Here is a 22291-nt window from a genome sequence, read left to right on the forward strand (position 1 = left end):
GAGGACATGTCTCAGGTAGAAAATTTTCACAGACTTGGGGGAGGGAGAGTATTCAAGGGAAAAAATCAACCAATCAAACTGACATTCAAGACAGAATTGGTACAGAACAGGATACTACAAAAGAAGTCACTGTTAAAGGACTCTCAAGAATATCAAGAAGTGTGGATGAAAATTAGACACATGTGCAACTCTTGGGTATCTTTATTAAGGAAACATTTTGCCACACAGTGGCTTCATCAGTCCATACACAGGAGAAGCTTGAAGAATATGTGGGGAATGAGGTAATCAGTCCCTCAACCTTGAGTCGATGTGGTCAGTCCATCAATCTTGAGTAGAATACGGCATATGAGCGGAGGAGGAGCTTATAAACCGTAGGTAGGAGAGGTGCAGCAGTCATAGGTGGTGTCACATTTGCCCAATGTGGAAGTACCTCAATGTGAAGTGTACCTCAATCGAGACAGAATACAAAAAAGAAAGGGAACAACTCAGAGTGAGGGTAAGACCAAACCACTGGAAGGAAAGAGACAGAGGACATGCAATGATGGACAGGAAAGCTCAGCCTCTGGGGGAACATCAAACACAAATGATTATGGATACCCCTGTCACCCCATATCAACCAAACACAATAATCAGAAACAAACTGCACTCCATAGCCCCCACTCCCCAAACATTAATTTCACAATCACAGCAGCCTTCCATAATATTCTGCCCTGCCTCCCACACCCCCAGCCTGCACCATCCTCTTCCACCTCCCAAAATACAGTACTGGAAAGGAAGCTAAAGGTATGGTACACCCAGTGGCATTGCTAGGGATGGTGTCACCCGAGGCGACATCTTACGTGTCACCCCCATGAAATCCAAGGGCAGGGTGATGGGGAGAATAAACTTCAATTACATCACTACTGCATGCCCAATGACTAATGTTTAGCAACGAGAATGTTTAAGGGCCATAAAACAAACAGGAGAATGTTTCTCAACTTTACATAAGAACATAAGAAAGGAGGAACACTGCAGCAGGCCTGTTGGCCCATACTAGGCAGGTCCTTCACAATCCATCCCACTAACAAAATATTTGCCCAACCCAATTTTCAATGCTACCCAAGAAATAAGTTTTGATAATTCTATTTACCCACGTGCAAGTCCCACTCAGATCTAACCCCTCTTACTCGCATACCTATCCAACCCAAACTTGAAACTACCCAAGGTTAATAATCCTACTAGGCAGACTGTTCCATTCATCAACTATCCTATTTCCAAACCAATACTTTCCCTGTATCCTTTCTAAATCTAAACTTGTCTAATTTGAATCCATTAACATTCAGTAACATTCATTGAGAACTGGGACCCCTTCTATGGCAGAAACGACACATATGCCAGGGATGGGGTTCACCCATCTAGGTCTGGGGTGGGGGCACTGGCAACTGCAGTGGAGGGAGCTGCTAGGGCCCCAAATATTAATGATAAAATAAATAATAGTAGTAATCTTGAGGAAACATTAACTCAAGTACCACTTTGAGTACAGGCAACAGATCCTACATTTATTCATCTTCAACAATGCAAAAACATGTGCAACATATGGGTATCTTTATTGTAGACATTTTGCCATCCAGTGGCTTTATCAATACAAATTCCAGGACATAATTTGAAGATAGTAGAACTATATACAGAAGATGAGGTAATCAATCCCATAGCCTAGGAGTTCATGCGAAGAGCACCTTGGTCATGGAGATTCTGAAGCAGAGGCACTTATATACTAACGTCAGGTGGAAAGGGGGGACTTGTAGCAGATGAGGGCATAGTCACTGGTAGGCAGAATTCCCTAGTGGAAGTAGGTCCTACCCAAAGAGATGGGTTAGTAGTAGAAGTAGTTGTCGTAGTCGTGAAGGTTATGTCCATGTCCTCAGAATCAAGATGGAATCTTGATTCTGATGACATGTACATAACTCTGTCTCACTTTCTCAACTCTCACTCTCACTTTCTGTCTCTCACTTTCACTCTCTGTATGCACAAGCCCCAAAGGCACTGTGTGCAGCGAGTATCCAGGTGGAATTCTGAGACATCATACTATAAGTTTCTATGCCAGAATTAATTTTTGTCTCTCCAAAACACCTAATAGGGTTTGGAATTAAGTTTTGACATTAAAGTATGCCAGGTGCCTCCCCCTGGCATACTTTCATGATGAGTACCATACATTCTATTGAAGACATCGAATACCTATGAGGGTGCTTATACTCCTGCTAATGATATTTTTAAGTGTCTGAAGGATATCCAAAATTTATCTTCTGTAATGTTGAATGCATTGTAAACATTAAGAATCTTTAAAAAACAAAAACAAAAACTCCAAAGCCTTTTTATTATAACCCCCAAAATTGCACTACAATGAATGTTACTTACCTCTCAGGTGAAATATCATAGAGGAAGAGCTTAAAATCACACACAACAACAAACTGTCTTGACCATCCCTTCTTGACCCCTCCAGGCTTCGGTACTTTTACAAAACCTTCATATGCTGTACCAATGCCTCGAGTAGGATCAATACCCAATGGTCTCTTGGCTAGAAAAACAAAATAAAAACAATCTTAATACAGAACTTTGCTGAAAAATGAACATGCTAGTTTCGGTGAAAAAAATGGTATTTTGCAAAATTTTATTTAAAAAATTAGCAAATGGTACTTGGATCAGGATTGTCTACAGTCATACGCTGCTTTACATCATTTTGGCTTATGTCAAATTCACCTTTACGCCTATGTCATAATAAAAGGGCGTGAAATAAATAAACTTTTCCTTAAAAAAATATTTAAAATAAATAGCAGAGGTAAAATTAACAATAAAAGATAAAAGCTAAAAAACAATTTAAAATACAATAAACAGACATTAAAGACAAAAAAAATGTATACATAAACAGTAAATTACAGTGGACCCTCCTGTTTCATTAGGCTCTGTTTTTGTGAATTACAGTTATCGCCGATTTTTTTTTGGTAAAAATACTGGCTCAGTTTTCGTTATTTTCCTCTGTTTTCGTCGGTCGTATGGAACACGTCCGAGTGGCCACGCACACACAAAGCCTCCCACACACGCATTCTGAGCCAGTTTGGCATTGTTTCTCCGCGAGTGAATATAACCCTGCGAGGTCATACGAAACATTTTGTAATAATCCATTATTTTTTGCACTTGTTTATTGCATGTGACTGCTAAATAAGCCACCATGGGCCCAAAGAAAGCTCCTAGTGCCAGCTCTATGGTAAAGAAAGTGAGAAACACGACAGAATTCAATAAAGAACTTGTAGCAAAGTGCCAAAGTGGAGGAGGAAGAGAGAGGGGAGAATGTGCCTTCTTCAGAGATTCAACGATAAGTACGATACTAAAGCAGCATGAGTTTATAAAGGCTATAGTGCCAGCCAGCAATAAAGTGTAGCATTAAGAGTGTAGCAAGTAAGTAAAGTGATTAAGGGATAGAAAAAGGACACGAAACTAGCTCCGCCAATGTTGTTGGAGGTAAATAGGGCCACAACAACATACACCGCCTGGGTATCTTCGACCACCCTAAACCAATGCCAGCATCTCCTCCAAGGTAAGTGTAAATATTTTTTATTTATAAATTACGTACATTGTTTCAGTGTGAATAGTGGTGGTGGCCTCTGCTGCCGCCACCACCACCACCACTATATATACGAATTATGCTGTCAGTGGCCCTAATAAACCCAACACCACCACCACCACCACTCCTCACATACGAAGTGACATATTTTATTCATTCAGAGTATAGTAGACCCCCGGTTTGCGATGGCATCGGTATCCGATAAATCCAGTATTCGATACATTTTAACGCAAAAATTTTGCCTCGGTTCCCGTTAAAAAATCCGCCATACGCGATTCATCCGAGACGTGTCCACGTGTGGCCTGAACTGCCCCGTGCATGCCAGTGTTTACAAACCAGCCAGTGTGCTCGCATCTAAGGATACATTCGGTACATTCCACATTATCAGTGCTTTTGGTGCTTGTTTCTGCAAAATAAGTCACCATGGGCCCCAAGAAAGCTTCTAGTGCCAACCCTGTGGTAAAAAGGGTGAGAATTAGTATGGAAATTAAGAAAGATTTTGAAGGGTTTGGGGCTAACCCTGAAAAGCCTATGCCAGTTGTGGAATCCACTGTGCCTACTTCAAAAATTAAGGAAATGTGTGCACAGTGGGTTGAAGTGCAAACCTTTATGGATGAAAATCACCCTAACACAGCTATTGCAAGCCGTGCTGGTGACTATTACAATGACAATGCTGTGGCCCATTTTAGACAAATCGTAAAGGAACGGGAGGCACAGAGCTCTATGGACAGATTTGTTGTGCGACAGAGGTCCAGTGACTCTCAAGCTGGTCCTAGTGGCATTAAAAAAAGAAGGGAAGTAACCCCGGAAAAGGACTTGCTACCTCAAGTCCTAATGGAAGGGGATTCCCCTTCTAAACAATAAGTTCGACACTCTCCCCTCCTCCCATCCCATCAATCATCACCAGATCTTCATTAATTGTAAGTGTCATGTATTCTATTGTTAGTAGAGTACTACAAACTATGCACGTCTTCTTCAGTTTGTGTGCATTAAACTTAATATTTCATGTGGTAAATTTTTTTTTTCATAATTTGGGTGTCTTGCACGGATTAATTTAATTTTCATTATTTTGTTATGGGGAAAATTGATTCGCTTTTCGATAATTTTGGTTTACGATGAGCTCTCAGGAACGGATTAATATCGCAAACTGGGGGTCCACTGTATATCATGTTTCTATGTTATTAACCCTTTCAGGGCCCAGACCCAAGATTTGAGACTTGTCCACAGGGAACAAAAAAAAAAAAAAAAAAAAAAAAAAAAATTATGAAATGACAGAGAACATTTTTCTGGAAGTAATAAAACAAAAAGTACAAAATTTGATGGAAAATTGACAAAATTATGCTTTTGTGAATTTTGATGCATCAGTGATATTTACACATCGGCGATATTGCCGATTTTGACTCCCATTTTAGGCAAATCACATTATTCCAGTTAACCAAATTCTTAGCCATTTCGACTGCGCACAAGAAATCACCAAGTCAACTGTTTCAACCACCCAATAAAGTGATCGGAAATTGGTAATTTGGCCAATTTAACACAAAGTTCAAAATACTCCAATTTCAAAATAGGGTCCAGAATAAACAATGCAGGCATTCCTGGCACTAGACTAATATTTCCTCTGTTCATTAGTTTTCAGGCTTTACAAATGAATTCCATTTTGATTTTTTATTCACATAATGAATTTTTATTCAAACCAAAAAATCAAAGATTCACTGTTATGCAATATTGCAATAATTGTATAAATAATATAACTACATTGTGAAAGTATATTAGGCCCACCAGCTCACGTGTATTAGACGCGTGACATCATTTGTTTACTCTTGAACATTGGCAAAAATTGAACATTTCTGCTATTTTGAGCTCAGTTTCAAGCCATTTTCAGTATTAAAACCAATTAAAATAATCTCTATTTCTGCAATGTATCATCCATTCTATCAAATGACACCAAGAAATAGTAAATACAACTACAAAAAACATAGGAAAAACATCACAAAGTTGTTGTTTTAATCCAAAATTGGGAAAGTAAAGACACATGTGCAACATTTGGATATCTTTATTGTAGACGTTTCGCCATCCAGTGGCTTTATCAATACAAATTCTAGGACATAATTGGAAGACTGTAGAACTATATACAAAAGATGAGGTAATCAGTCCCTCAGCCTTGGAGTTAGTGTTCACAGCATCGTGATGGAGGAGAATCTGGAGCAAAGGCAAGAAGACTGGCGGTTACATAGGCACATGCAGCAGACGAGGGCATAGTCACTGGTAGGCGGAATTCCCCAGTGGAAGTAGGTCCTTCCCAAAGAGATGGGTTAGTTGCAGCAGCTGCTAAGAAGGTCTTGTAGATGTCCTCTGAACTAAGATTCCATGATGTTGCAGTGTCTGACAAGTTGTGCAAGACACTGTTGTCAGACACTGCAACATCATGGAATCTTGGTTCAGAGGACATCTACAAGGCCTTCACAGCTGCTGCAACTAACCCATCTCTTTGGGAAGGACCTACTTCCACTGGGGAATCCCACCTACCAGTGACTATGCCCTCGTCTGCTGCATGTCCTTATCCACTGACGCATATATAACCGCCAGTCTTCTTGCCTTTACTCCAGATTCTCCTCCACCACGATGCTGTGAACACTAACTCCAAGGCTGAGGGGACTGATTATCTCATCTTTTGTATATAGTTCAACAGTCTTCCAATTATGTCCTAGAATTTGTATTGATAAAGCCACTGGATGGCGAAACGTCTACAATAAAGATATCCAGATGCTGCACATGTGACTTTACTTTCATAGCGTCGGTATTTTATACCTTTCTTGCACATAATCCAAAATTACAGTCTCAGGTTTTTTTTTCCTCATTATGCACTGTGTACTGCAGGATTTGTTTTATGCCGTGCACACTTATCACATAGCTATCTAGGCCCAAAGTTACCACTCGCAGCTTATCTGAGTGAGCTGAGCTCATGGCGTATAACTACGGTTTGGACCCAGAACTCAAAGCCGTAGAACTATGGCACGAACCCTGAAAGGGGTTAATATTGTTTATGTCATATTAGATGAATTGTGATAGATAAGTAAGCCGTAGAGTTGATATTAGCATCATATTTAACCATTTCAGGGTCAAGAGGCCATCTAAATTTCTCAGGGTCAAAAATTTTTCGGAAAAAAAAAAAACATTTCTTATTAAATGATAAGAGAATCTTTTCCCGATCATAATGACACCAAAAGTATGAAATTTGATGGAAAATTTACGGAATTATGTTCTCACGAAGTTAGCGGTCTCGACTGTTTATGCATTGGCGATTTTGCCTACTTTGAGCCCTATTTTCAGCCAATTCCAGTGTACTAGTTGACTAAAATCATAACTACTTCACTAGAACTCCATCTTTTCTATTGAATGAGTACAAGAATCCCCCATTTACCGATTTCAACTATCCAACAAAGTGGCCAGAAATTGGCAATTTTGCCAATTACACACAAATTTCAAAACATGCCAATTTCCAAATAGGGTCCAGAATAAACAAGACAGATATTCCTGGCACTAAAATAACATTTTCTCTGTTCATTGGTCACGTCCCCAGGCCCCTCTTATATCTCTTTTGCTTTCCACTTTGAATTTTTATTCTCACAAAAAATAGAAGATTTACTGTTATGCAGACTACTGCATTAATGTAAAAATGATATAAATAATATCAGCCCACTTGTGAAAGAATATTAGACTCACCAGTTGACGTGTATTGAATGAGTGGCGTAATTTGTTTGCTTTTGAACTTTATCAAAAATCGAACATTTCTGCTACTTTGAGCTCAATTTCAATGTATCTTTTATTGTGAAACCAGTCAAATTCATCTCAATTTCTGTAATATGTCTTCCATTCTATAAAATGAGACCAGGAAAGCTAGAATACAGCCATAAATACCATACGAATATACAGTGCAAAGTCGATGTTTTAAACCAAGAACACGGTCGGAGTTTTTTTTTTCTCATTATGCACTGTGTGCTTCAGGATTTTTTTTATACTGTGCACACTGACCACATAGACCCATTCTTTCATATACAGCAGGGCCCCGCTTTATGGCGTTTCGCTTTACGGCGTTCCGCTAATACGGACATTTCAAATTATGACCAAAACTCGCTATACGGCTCCCCCCACCTGTCTTTCTAATGCGGTCACAGCGGCCCACCGAGTTTGTTTACATTCTCCCTGAGTACATCTCCTTATTATGTCTGGAAACTTTCCAAAATTTCAAGTGTTTTAAAGTTATTGTATATTTTATATGTATTGTACTTGATAAACTTGTGTACACCTGTACCTAAATAAACTTAAACACTGTGCTGGCATGTAGGTACACATTAAAATCACTAAGAGTCTCTCTACTCTTCATGCAATAATAATAATAATAATAATAATAATAATAATAATAATAATAGTAATAATAATAATCTCTTGGGCGCATTAATGTCGCATATTACGTTAATATAGACATTTCCCTTAATCTATCTATGATATTTTTTTCAAAATTATATAAGAAACACATTATGTAACACACAAACATGATACATGCACCCACAGTATAAAAATTTATACAAATATATATGAGATGTTTACCAAACGGTTTGTAGAAGTGTCGGAAGAATTACGTTTTCTCTAGCCCGTCACCTGTTACTAGGGATAACTGTAGAAAAATATTCCTTTCATATGCCTTCACTTTATAGCTATAATTCTGTACTAACTTGTACACAGTGTAAGAGTATTTGTTTCATGATTTAATTATTATATTAATAATAAAATATTATAAGGTAAAAGTTTCACAAACTCTTACAAATGTACATGAATGAACTAAAACTGGACACGTTTTAATACCGTCTATTTCGCCTGACCGAGTGATCGTCCACAACCTGTTCAGTTTGTTTGTTTGTTTACGCTGTCTGAGCTCGGTGTATCATTAAATGTTGTATATTACGTTAATATACACATTTTCATTAATCCATCCGTGATATTTTTTTAAAAATTATATAATAAACACGATACATAACATAAATACATAACATATGTGTAGAGAACCTAGGATAACCCAAAAAAGTCAGAGTGACTTTTACTTCCATTGCCTTCACTCAGAACATCATTTCTTCTCAAAATGATGTTACATGAGAATGGGAGTGTTCTTCTTTATTTATTCTACCGTATCAATGTAGAGACAACCTGTACACAATGTAACTTGTACACAAACCAGACGTGTACACTGTTTACAAAACTTACCTTCGCCTGGTTTGTTTACATAACTCTGCGCCTGTCCTCTCTCATGCACTCATTCTTTCTCTCTGGTATGCTAGCCTGGCTGACTACCATACATACTACACTTGATTTTTCACAATAAATACTACTCATCTCACCCTATATTTTAAGGTAAGTAATGAGTGAACTGTGTATACATTTTAACGCTCTGGGATGCTTAAATATCATAGAATAGTATGTGTGGGTGGGTTGGCCTGGTATGGTAGCCTGGCTGACTACCATACATACCACACTTTATTTTTTACAATAAATACTACTCATCTCACCCTATATTTTAAGGTAAGTAATGAGTGAACTGTATATACATTTTAACGCTCTGGGATGCTTAAATATCATAGAATAGTATGTGTGGGTGGGGTGGCCTGGTATGGTAGCCTGGCTGACTACCATACATACAACACTTGATTTCTTACAATAAACACTGCTTGTCTCACCCTAGATTAAGACTATAAATATTTTAAGGTAAGTAATGAGTGCACTATGTGTGTATTGTACTTTTTTATTGTTTTTTGATGCCTGGTTCTATTGCTAACATAATATATGTTAGTGTAAACTTGTTATCTAGTGTTTGTATGCATTTGTAAGTGGAAAAAAAGGGTGTTCCACTTTACGGCGGTTTCTGCTTTACGGCGGTAGCCTGGAACCTAACCTGCCGTATAAGTGGGGCCCTCCTGTATAGGCCTACCAGCTTTCTCTCGCTAGATTTGAAGGCGCTAGAATTTACGCGTACTAGTACGTCAATAACCATTGGTGTGTAAGCCGTACTAGTACGTCGGAAATCCTGAAAGGGTTAAACATTGTGTCCTGTCTCCAAACAATAAACTCGCCTCTCTCTCCGCTCCTCGCCATTTTCCACATGCCAACAAGACTCTTCAATAAAAGTAAAATAGATTTAAATGTTCATTTATCCATTTCATTAGTGCTTTATATTTCTTTCTCATTGTTTTCTGTATGTAAAACTATAGTTATTCCCTAAAAATTTTATTTTTTTGTTAATATTTTTGGGTGTCTGAAATGGATTAATTGGAGTTACATTATTTCTTATGGGGAAAATGGTTTCAGTTTTTGCGAATTTCGGCTTTCATCAGACTCTCTAGAATGGATTAATCATGAAAAGGAAGGGTCCACTGTATTTATATAAAAAAATTGTAAACAAATGTCCACCATTACGTAGTTCCGCAGTCTTGCCACCTGGCGGTGTTGCTGCTGGTTCTCACACAAAACAAGGACGATGCCATATGCATTTTTGCTCATGCTGCAATTGTGTGTGTGTTTTGCCATTTACAGCAATTTCTGTGATTATTCCTTTACTGTGTCTGTGTTAGCCATGGGTCCTATGAAAGATAGTGCTTATGATTCCAAGTGTAATGTGGTTACGATGGACGATAAGTTAAATATGGTTAAAAGACATTCTTTAATGTCTTAGCAAGTGTTATGTTCTTTCACGAGTGTACACTAATTGTACGGTGTTTTTTGTCACTTAAGGCATTTTTAACCCTTTGACTGTTGCAATCCCAAGTCCAGAGGTGTCTCCTGGTGTTGCATAAAACTTGAAAAACTAAAAAATTATTTTTCTAGGAAATGATAGAGAATCTTTTCCCGATGGTAATGACACCAAAAGTACAAAATTTGATGGAAAACTTAGAATTACACTCTTGCGAAGTTAGCGACCTCGGCGATATTTACAAATCGACAATATCGCCCACTTTGAGCCCTATTTTCAGCTAATTCCTATGTTCCAGTAGACCAAACTCATAGCTTTTTCTTTAGAACTCCATTTGTTCTAATAACTGAGTACAAGAAAATGCCCATTTACCAATTTCAACTACCCAATAACATGGTCAGAAATTGGCAATTTGGCCAATTTCATGCAAATTAAAAAATATGCCAATTTCAAAATAGGGTACAGAATGAACAATGCAGACATTTCTGGCTCTAAGATAACATTTTCTTCGTTCATCAGTCACGTATCCAGGCCCCTCTTGATATTACTCTTGCTTTCTATTTTGAATTTTTATTCAAACAAAAATAGTTATGTAGACTACTACAATATTGTAATAATTGTATAAATAATGTCAATCCATTCATGACTGCATATTAGAATGGCTAGTTGGACATTTGTTTACTCTTGAACATATGCAAAAATCACACATTTCCCCTACTTTGAGCTCCATTTCAAGGTCCTTTTCCTAGTAAAACTAATCAAAATCATCTCTTTTCCTGTAATATGTTTTCCACTCTGTCAAATGAGACCAAGAAAACGGGAAGAGAACCATAAATACTATAAGAAAATAGACCACAAAGTCAGCGTTTTAATCCAAAAACACAGTCGGAGTTTGTTTTTTCTCATTATGCACTGCGTGCTGCAGGATTTTTTTATACAGTGCACACTGACCACACAGGCCCATTCTCTCACACGTGGGCCTACCTGCTTTCACCCGCTTGATTTGAAGCTGCTAGAATTTTTGAGTACACATGTACAGTGGACCCCCGCATAACGATGGCATCACATAGCAATTATTTCGCATACCGCTTACTTTAATTGCAAAAATTTTGCCTCACATACCGCTTAAAAACCCGCTTACCGATTTTCTTCCGAGACGCGCTCACATGTTCCGCCGGTGGCATTGTTTACCAGCCAGCCTCCGCGGTAACATCCAAGCATACAATCGGAATATTTCATATTATTACAGTGTTTTCGGTGCTGTTTCTGGAAAATAAGTGACCATGGGCCCCAAGAAAGCTTCTAGTGCCAACCCTGTGGTAAAAAGGGTGAGAATTAGTATGGAAATTAAGAAAGATTTTGAAGGGTTTGGGGCTAACCCTGAGAAGCCTATGCCAGTTGTGGAATCCATTGTGCCTACTTCAAAAATTAAGGAAATGTGTGCACAGTGGGTTGAACTGCAAACCTTTATGGATGAAAATCACCCTGACACAGCTGTTGCAAGCCGTGCTGGTGACTATTTCAATGACAATGTTGTGGCCCATTTTAGACAAATCGTAAAGGAACGGGAGGTACAGAGCTCTATGGACAGATTTGTTGTGCGACAGAGGTCCAGTGACTCTCAAGCTGGTCCTAGTGGCATTAAAAGAAGAAGGGAAGTAACCCCGGAAAAGGACTTGCTACCTCAAGTCCTAATGGAAGGGGATTCCCCTTCTAAACAGTAAGAAGATAATGCTCTCCCCTCCTCCCATCCCATCAATCATCACCAGATCTTCAATAAAAGTAAGTGTCATGTAAGTGTGCATGCCTTTTTCAGTTTGTGTGTATTAAAATTAACATTTCATGTGGTAAAAAATTTTTTTTTTCATACTTTTGGGTGTCTTGCACGGATTAATTTTATTTCCATTATTTCTTATGGGGAAAATTCATTCACATAACGATTATTTCGCATAACAATTACCCCTCTTGCACGGATTAAAATCGTTAACCGGGGGTCCACTGTATATACATCAAACACATTCGCTCATAAGACGTATATATATATGGCCGAAACGGTCAAAGAGTTGAAAGCAAATCACAAGGTAAATATAATTTTTTGTGCTCATTATTCCTTTAAAAAATAAGACTAAAATGTGTTTTTAGTGTTTCTTACGGTTTAGCGATAGTTAACGTCATTTGCAAGTTATTTACACTAGTTTCACAGTGTTTCTCATCATTTTAAAACATTTTTAAGGCATTATATCCAGTTTACATAAAAAACTGGGTTACATTGCTGCTCTTGCAACCAATTAACCCTTTAAGCGTCCATCCCGTAGATCTACGGCTTCACGTTTAGTGTCCAAACCGTAGATCTATGTCAAAATTCTAGTGCCGTCAAATTTAGCACGAAAACGCTCATAGGTCTACATGTTAGAGAACGGGTCTGCGTGGTGGGTGTGCGCCATAAACAAAAAATCTAGGCGCCCGCATAGCATTGTGGGAACGCCGGCTAAGTTACCTTTGTTCACCATGCCTCGTCGCAAGGCAGCTCTCAGATAGGAAGAGTAGAGTCCCAAGGAAAATTGAGACTCTCCTCTTCCTATCTGATAGTTCTGAGACTGATGGAAGTGGAAATGAAAAGGAATTCTTTGGCTTTGATCAGCTAGTGACCGAAAAGAATGACCAGGATATCGATAATAGTGCAGAAAACCCTGATGATCCTCAACCTTCTACCTCTGGTGTGGGCACTCCTCAGCCACAGTCAGTTGTACCTCAACACAAGAGAAAACTATTAATTTCACAGGGCCAGGCCTCTGACTTCAGTAATGATGATGATAGTGACGTGGATTGTGATTTTATTGCTCTTGACAATCATTCGAGTAGTGATAGTGAGGAAACATATTCACCAGTGAAGCGTCGGTATGTACGCAGCCGCATGTGCTCGGGTAGTGTACCCTATGCTGTGCCCAGGGGACAGAGTACATCCCGGAGTATATCCCGTGGCCCTACACCAGGAATAGACAGTGAAAGTGAGGATGATGTGGCTACACTTGGCATGGATAGACCACAGGCATCAGTGGATGGTGGTAGTGGTGATGGTAGTGCCACAGCCCAGGCTGGGACCCATGCTGCTGACTCTGCAGTTCAAGGACAAAGCGGAGCGTCAGCCACCAGCCCACCACAACCACAACTACCCACACAACCAGCCTATGATGTCCAGTATCCACCAGCAAACTGTATCTGGGGTTGGCAGCAAAATCCTAATTTTGTTCCCAAGCCCCACCACTTTGATGACTCTCAAAGTGGAATTCTACCTACTTGTCCCCTTGGAACCACAGCCAATTAACTGGAATTTTTTGAAATATTCTTTGACCAGCCCTTGATGGAAATTATTGTCAGGGAAAGTAACAAGTATTTTGAGTGCACCACAGCAAATACGATCATATCACCACGGTCAAGACTACACTGGTGGAAAGAGACGACTGTTGCAGAAATGTATTTGCTTTTTGCAACAATAATGTTTATGCCTCATGTCTATAAGCATAATATAAAAGCATACTGGTCCACAGATTGGCTAATTTCTACCCCAATCTTCAGTGAAATCATCCCAGTGAACAGGTTTATCATAATGTTACATATGTTGCACTTCTCTGACAAAACCAGGCCTGACAGAGGTGACAGGTTATACAAGATTAGAAATGTTTTTATGTATCTCAAACAAAAGTTCAGCATGTACTTTTATCCATTCAAGAATCTCGTAACTGACGAGTCTTCGATTTTGTTCAAAGGTAGGCTGTCATTCAAGCAGTATATACCGAGCAAGAGGAAACGCTTTGGTATAAAACTGTTTGTACTCTGTGACTGTGACAGTGGCCTGGTATTGGATATTGTTGTATACACGGGAAGTAAAACATTGAAAGATACCAAGATGTTATTGGGTATCTCAGGTGACGTAGTGAGAAGCATGATGGCACCTCATCTTGGTAAGGGGCATACATTATATACTGATAACTGGTACACAAGCCCTTTACTCAGTGATTTCCTGTGAGTGAACAAGACAGATGTGTGTGGCACCGTGCGTTCTAATCGTAAACATATGCCCAGGCTCAACGCAGGTGCTCGTGATGACGTGCAGGTGTTTGCTGCCAATGACATGGCATTACGGTGGCATGACAAACGAGATATCACATTGTTTACAACCATTCACCGTAACGAAATATAAGACAGTGGCAAAGTTGATCGAGCGACTAATGAACGTATTCGAAAACCAATGACAGTGATTGATTATACACAAAACATGCGCTTGATTGATAAATGTGACATGCAGATTGGCTTTGTTGATTGTGTTCGTAAAAGTTATAAGTGGTACATGAAACTTTTCTTCCATCTCATGGACATTTCAATGCTCAATGCATATAATATGTACCAAATGAAGGCTGGCAACAGACCACCATATGGTGAGTTTTGTTTGTCTGTTGTCAGACAACTCAATGAAATACCAGGTAACAACACCTGCTATGCAAAACCGTCCTCAAACTCCTCAGGATATACCGAAGCGTTTGAGGAGGGAAGGTGATCATTTCATAATACAACTTCCTTCAACTCAGAAGAAATTTGCTCAGAAGAGATGTGTTGTCTGTGCACAAACAAAACGATGGCAACAAAGACACAAAGACACTCGGTTTATGTGTGAGGAATGTAAGGTACCTCTGTGCATGGTGCCTTGTTTCCAGGAGTTCCACAAGCTCCAGCAGTTCTAAAACCATGTCCAGTGATTGTAAATATGTAAATATATGATAGAACATTAGTATTATACAATATTTGTGCATGTTTATTGTAATAAACAACAGTGGTAAACAATAATATGATAATAACTTTAGTGCGGTTATTGTGTTCAATACAGTGAGTTTATATATATATACATGTACATTATATACAGTATTGGCCTCTCAGGCCCCAAATGTTAGTAGGAAAAGACAAAAATTACAAAAGAAAAGAAAAAACTACAAAAAACGTTAAATAAAGTAATGCGCATATGACGAAATCATCGATGTTGCCGCCACCACATAATTTTGGGTCAACTTCTCGGCACTGTATCTCGGTAAGTACTGATCTGATTTTTTTTTGGCTTATTACCTTCACAAAAATATGCTCTTTAATTCTGTAAGAAAAAATATTTTTTTTTTTTTTTTTCAAAATTTTTTGGACACTGGAGCACCACTTAAGATTTTGGCCTTGGTCCCTGAAGGGGTTAATGATGTAAGGTGAGGAATGACTGTTTATCGTATTTACTATAAATAATGAGAGGAACATCTAGTAACATTATGGTAATGTATGACTCACGAAATTGTAATGACACGATTAAAAACAAACCATACCACGTTTTGAGACTCTCTGACCGCGGGTTCAAACCCCACCTATGGTATGGTTTATGTAACTTGAAAACTGTTAACTGATCTATGTACCAGTATATCTGACTGACTTCTGTTCAGGAACTCAGGAGATTAAATTTCTACCTAGTTATCTTGTTAAGATTATTAGTAGTTGATTTCTGGGGTCACAGTCCCAGTGGTCTGGTCTCAGACCAACATATTGGTGACACCCTTCTCAAGAAGTTTAACCCTTTGACTGTTTTGGTCGTATATATACGTCTTACGCGCCACTGTTTCGGGCGTATATATACGTACTCAATAATTCTAGCGGCTTCAAATCAAGCAGGGGAAAACTGGTAGGCCTACATATGAGAGAATGGGTCTGTGTGGTCAGTGTGCAGCACACAGTGCATAATGAGAAAAAAAAACTCCTACCGTTTTTTTTATTAAAACGCTGACTTTGAGGTGTATTTTCGTATAGTATTTATCATTGTATTCTCGTTTTCATGGTCTCATGTGATAAAATGGAACACATATTACAGATGTAGAGATGATTTTGATTAGTTTCACAATGAAAAAGACCTTGAAATGGAGCTCGAAGTAGCGGAAATGTTCGATTTTTACCAATGTTCAAGAGTAAGCAAATCACACCACACGTCCAATACACGTCAACTGGGGAGTCTAATATTCTTTCACTAGTGCACTGATATTATTTATACCATTTTTACAATAATGCAGTAGTCTGCATAACAGTAAATTTTGTATTTTTTTTTTTTTGTATGAATCATGAATCAAAAATAGTAATATAAGAGGGGCAATAGTAATACAAGAGGGGCCTAGAGACATGACTAATGAACAGAGGATATGTTATTTTAGTGCCAAGAATGTCTACATTGTTTATTCTGGACCCTATTTTGAAATTGGCATCTTTTTTAATTTGCATGAAATTGGCCAAATTGCCAATTTCTGACCACTTTATTGGGAAGTTCAAATCTGTAAATGGGCAGTTTCTTGTACTCAACTGATAGAAAAAATGGAGTTCTAAAGAAATAGCTATGAGTTTGGTCAACTGGAACAACGGAATTGGCCAAAAACAGAGTTCAAAGCCGACAAAATTGCCGATGTGTATATGTCGCCAAGACCGCTAACTTCGCGGGAGCGCAATTCCGTGAGTTTTCGGCCAAATTTCGTACTTTTGGTGTCATTACAATCGGGAAAAGATTCCCTATTATTTCATTACATTTTTTTTTTTTTCCAAAAATTTTTTGACATAGAATGACAGTTTCAGAAAGGGGCTTGCAACAGTCAAAGGGTTAATACAGTATTACATGGACTTATTTCCACATTTCGGTTATTGCACTATTGAAAAATTGAGGTACAGTTTTATATAACAATTTGTAAAATTAATTTAACATGATTTGGTTTGAGGGAGGGGAAAAAATTGGAGTCTCCCACAGTATACTTCCCCAACTCAGGCCTCTCCCTGGCTGTGGGTTAAACCATTGAGTCAACTGGGGAGACCTACCGCCATCCCCTGCCACCTTTGTCCCAGCCTTTGGTTAATACGTGTGTAGGACTATTCTCTGCTAGGAGCTACCTGTGTTTACTATTATCTTTGGATTGAGTTTAGATATTTTAATTGCCATATCTTGTATCTGCCAAGCAATCATGGCACCCAATAGGCATACAAGTGTTGCTGAAAGTGGCAAGGTTCAAGCATTTAAGTCTAGGAATTACTTAGAAAATTGAGATACAGTGAATCCCCGGTTAACGCCTGGATCGGGTAGCACCAAAATTGGATAACACCTTGCTTTGGCGTAAAAAAAATTGGCTCAGTTAACACCTAAAAGCTCAGTTAGGAGCTTTCGTCCTGAATGTGTCCACTGGGCGCCGTGACCGGGCCTGGCCAGTCACCCAGTCCACCAGCCAGTGTGGCATTGTTTACAAGCCGTAGCGATCAATTCCACATGTACCAGAGATATATTTTGTATTATTTCACTGATTATAGTGCTTGTAACCATTAAATAAGCCACCATGGCCCCAAGAAAGCTTCTAATGCCAACCCTGTGGTAAAAAGGGTGACGTGTACCATCGAACTGGAAAAGGAGATAATAGAAAAGTATGAAAGTGGAGTGGGTATCTTGGAGTTGGAAAAGTTGTACAACAAACCCATTCAACCACCACAACTATCTTGTGCAACAAAAAAGCAATCAAGGAAGCTGTTGCAAAAGGTGCAAATGTGATTACAAAACAGAGATCACATATACTCGAAGACGTGGAGAGACTGTCATTGGTGTGGATAAATGAGAAACAATTATCAGGGGATAGTGTTTCAAAGTCAATCATATGTGAAAAGGCAAGGCAGTTGCATGCAGATCTTGTTAAGAAAATGCCTCCAAATAGTGCTGCTGATGATGAATTTAAGGCCAGCAAAGGCTGGTTTGAGAGATTTAAGAATCATAGTGGCATACACAGTGTGATAAGGCATGGTGAGGCTGCAAGTACAGACAAAAAAAGCAGCTGAAAAACATGTGCAGGAATTTAAGGAGTACCTAGAGACTGAAAACTTAAAACCTGAACAAGTATTTAATTGTGACGAAACAGGCCTGTTTTGGAAGAAAATGCCAGACAGGACCTACATTACTCAGGAGGGAAAGGCACTCCCAGGACATAAACATATGAAAGACAGGCTGACATTAATATTATTTTTTTATTAACACACTGGCCGATTCCCACCAAGGCAGGGTGGCCCGAAAAAGAAAAACTTTCACCATCATTCACTCCATCACTGTCTTGCCAGAAGGGTGCTTTACACTACACTTTTTAAACTGCAACATTAACACCCCTCCTTCAGCGTGCAGGCACTGTACTTCCCATCTCCAGGACTCAAGTCCGGCCTGCCGATTTCCCTGAATCCCTTCATAAATGTTACTTTGCTCACACTCCAACAGCACGTCAAGTATTAAAAACCATTTGTCTCCATTCACTCCTATCAAACACGCTCACGCATGCCTGCTGGAAGTCCAAGCCCCTCGCACACAAAACCTCCTTTACCCCTCCCTCCAACCTTTCCTATGTCGACCCCTACCCCGCCTTCCTTCAACTACAGACTGATACACTCTTGAAGTCATTCTGTTTCGCTCCATTCCCTCTACATGTCCGAATCACCTCAACAACCCTTCCTCAGCCCTCTGGACAACAGTTTTGGTAATCCCGCACCTCCTCCTAACTTCCAAACTACGAATTCTCTGCATTATATTCACACCACACATTGCCTTCAGACATGGCATCTCCACTGCCTCCAGCCTTCTTCTCGCTGCAACATTCATCACCCATGCTTCACACCCATATAAGAGCGTTGGTAAAACTATACTCTCATACATTCCCCTCTTTGCTTCCAAGGACAAAGTTCTTTGTCTCCACAGACTCCTAAGTGCACCGCTCACCCTTTCCCCCTCATCAATTCTATGATTCACCTCATCTTTCATAGACCCATCCGCTGACATGTCCACTCCCAAATATCTGAATACATTCACCTCCTCCATACTCTCTCCCTCCAATCTGATATCCAATCTTTCATCACCTAATCTTTTTGTTATCCTCATAACCTTACTCTTTCCTGTATTCACTTTTAATTTTCTTCTTTTGCATACCCTACCAAATTCATCCACCAACCTCTGCAACTTCTCTTCAGAATCTCCCAAGAGCACAGTGTCATCAGCAAAGAGCAACTGTGACAACTCCCACTTTATGTGTGATTCTTTATCTTTTAACTCCACGCCTCTTGCCAAGACCCTCGCATTTACTTCTCTTACAACCCCATCACACATCCTTGTCTAAGGTCTACTTTTACTGGGAAATAATCTCCCTCTTTCCTACATACTCTAACTTGAGCCTCACTATCCTCGTAAAAACTCTTCACTGCTTTCAGTAACCTACCTCCTACACCATACACCTGCAACATCTGCCACACTGCCCCCCTATCAACCCTGTCATACGCCTTTTCCAAATCCGTAAATGCCACAAAAACCTCTTTAGCCTTATCTAAATACTGTTCACTTATATGTTTCACTGTAAACACCTGGTCCACACACCCCCTACCTTTCCTAAAGCCTCCTTGTTCATCTACTATCCTATTCTCCATCTTACTCTTAATTCTTTCAATAATAACTCTACCATACACTTTACCAGGTATACTCAACAGACTTATCCCCCTATAATTTTTGCACTCTCTTTTGTCCCCTTTGCCTTTATACAAAGGAACTACGCATGCTCTCTGCCAATCCCTAGGTACCTTACCCTCTTCCATACATTTATTAAATAATTGCACCAACCACTCTAAAACTATATCCCCACCTGCTTTTAACATTTCTATCTTTATCCCATCAATCCCAGCTGCCTTACCCCCTTTCATTTTACCTACTGCCTCACAAACTTCCCCCACACTCACAACTGGCTCTTCCTCACTCCTACAAGATGTTATTCCTCCTTGCCCTATACACGAAATCACAGCTTCCCTATCTTCATCAACATTTAACAATTCCTCAAAATATTCCCTCCATCTTCCCAATACCTCTAACTCTACATTTAATAACTCTCCTCTCCTATTTTTAACTGACAAATCCATTTGTTCTCTAGGCTTCCTTAACTTGTTAATCTCACTCCAAAACTTTTTCTTATTTTCAACAAAATTTGTTGATAACATCTCACCCACTCTCTCATTTGCTCTCTTTTTACATTGCTTCACCACTCTCTTGACCTCTTTTTCTCCATATACTCTTCCCTCCTTGCATCACTTCTACTTTGTAAAAACTTCTCATATGCTAACTTTTTCTCCCTTACTACTCTCTTTACATCATCATTCCACCAATCGCTCCTCTTCCCTCCCGCACCCACTTTCTTGTAACCACAAACTTCTGCTGAACACTCTAACACTACATTTTTAAACCTACCCCATACCTCTTCGACCCCATTGCCTATGCTCTCATTAGCCCATCTATCCTCCAATAGCTGTTTATATCTTACCTTAACTGCCTCCTCTTTTAGTTTATAAACCTTCACCTCTCTCTTCCCTGATGCTTCTATTCTCCTTGTATCCCATCTACCTTTTACTCTCAGTGTAACTACAACTAAAAAGTGATCTGATATATCTGTGGCCACTCTATAAACATGTACATCCTGAAGTCAACTCAACAGTCTTTTATCTGCCAATACATAATCCAACAAACTACTGTCATTTCGCTTTTCATTATATCTTGCATACTTATTTATTCTCTTTTTCTTAAAATATGTATTACCTATAACTAAACCCCCTTTCTATACAAAGTTCAATCAAAGGGCTCCCATTATCATTTACACCTGGCACCCCAAACTTCCCTACCACACCCTCTCTAAAAGTTTCTCCTACTTTAGCATTCAGGTCCCCTACCACAATTACTCTCTCACTTGGTTCAAAGGCTCCTATACATTCACTTAACATCTCCCAAAATCTCTCTCTCCTCTTCATTCCTCTCTTTTCCAGGTGCATACACGCTTATTATGGCCCACTTTTCGCATCCAACCTTTACTTTAATCCACATAATCCTTGAATTTACACATTCATATTCTCTTTTCTCCATCCATAACTGATCCTTCAACATTACTGCTACCCCTTCCTTAGCTCTAACTCTCTCAGATACTCCAGATTTAATCCCATTTATTTCCTCCCACCGAAACTCCCCAACCCCCTTTAGCTTTGTTTCGCTTAGGGCCAGGACATCCAACTTCTTTTCATTCATAGCATCAGCAATCATCTGTTTCTTGTCATCTGCACTACATCCATGCACATTCAAGCATCCCAGTTTTATAAAATTTTTCTTCTGACATTAATGTTGTGTAGTAATGCTAGTGGTGATTGTAAAGTGAAGCCTTTAGTGGTGTATCACTCTGAAACTCCCAGAGTGTTAAAGAAAAACAATATCATCAAGGGTAATTTGTGTGTGATGTGGAGCTCTAATTACAGTGGACCCCCGCATACCATACGCATCGCATACCGTACAATCCGCATACCGCTCGCTTTTATCGCAAAAATTTTGCCTCGCATACCGCCCAAAAACCCGCTCACCGCTCTTCGTCCGAGACGCGTCCAAAGTGCGCCCTCAGCCAGCCTCACATGTTCCGCCGGTGGCATTGTTTACCAGCCAGCCTCCGCGGTAACATCCAAGCATACAATCAGAATATTTCATATTATTACAGTGTTTTCGGTGCTTTATCTGGAAAATAAGTGACCATGGGCCCCAAGAAAGCTTCTAGTGCCAACCCTACAGCAATAAGGGTGAGAATTCCAATAGAGATGAAGAAAGAGATCATTGATAAGTATGAAAGTGGAGTGCGTGTCGCTGCATATCAGAATGGCTACTTGGACATTTATGGGACAATGGCATCATTTGTTTACTTTTGAACATCGGCAAAAATCAAACATTTCCCCAAATTTGAGCTCCATTTCAAAGTTCTTTTCATAGTAAAACCAATCAAAATCACCTCTATTTCTATAATAAATTTTCCATTCTATCAATTGAGACCAAGAAAACGTACATACAACCATAAATACTATACGAAAATAGA

At 39.3% G+C, this 22291-nt stretch overlaps 1 protein-coding gene across 3 annotated transcripts in view; it reads right to left on the minus strand.

Moving 5' to 3' along the window:
- The window catches only part of LOC128693543 (serine/threonine-protein kinase Genghis Khan), a 230939-nt gene that overhangs the window by 24175 nt on the left and 184473 nt on the right, over window positions 1-22291 (minus strand). For all 3 annotated transcript variants that reach the window (XM_070081421.1, XM_070081429.1, XM_070081424.1), the window contains one exon: window positions 2395-2554. In XM_070081421.1, coding sequence (XP_069937522.1) covers window positions 2395-2554 — 160 coding nt within the window. The remainder of the gene's footprint in view (window positions 1-2394; window positions 2555-22291) is intronic.

This window comes from Cherax quadricarinatus, chromosome 6 (assembly GCF_038502225.1).
Source record: "Cherax quadricarinatus isolate ZL_2023a chromosome 6, ASM3850222v1, whole genome shotgun sequence".
In the NCBI taxonomy this organism is placed as follows: domain Eukaryota; kingdom Metazoa; phylum Arthropoda; class Malacostraca; order Decapoda; family Parastacidae; genus Cherax; species Cherax quadricarinatus.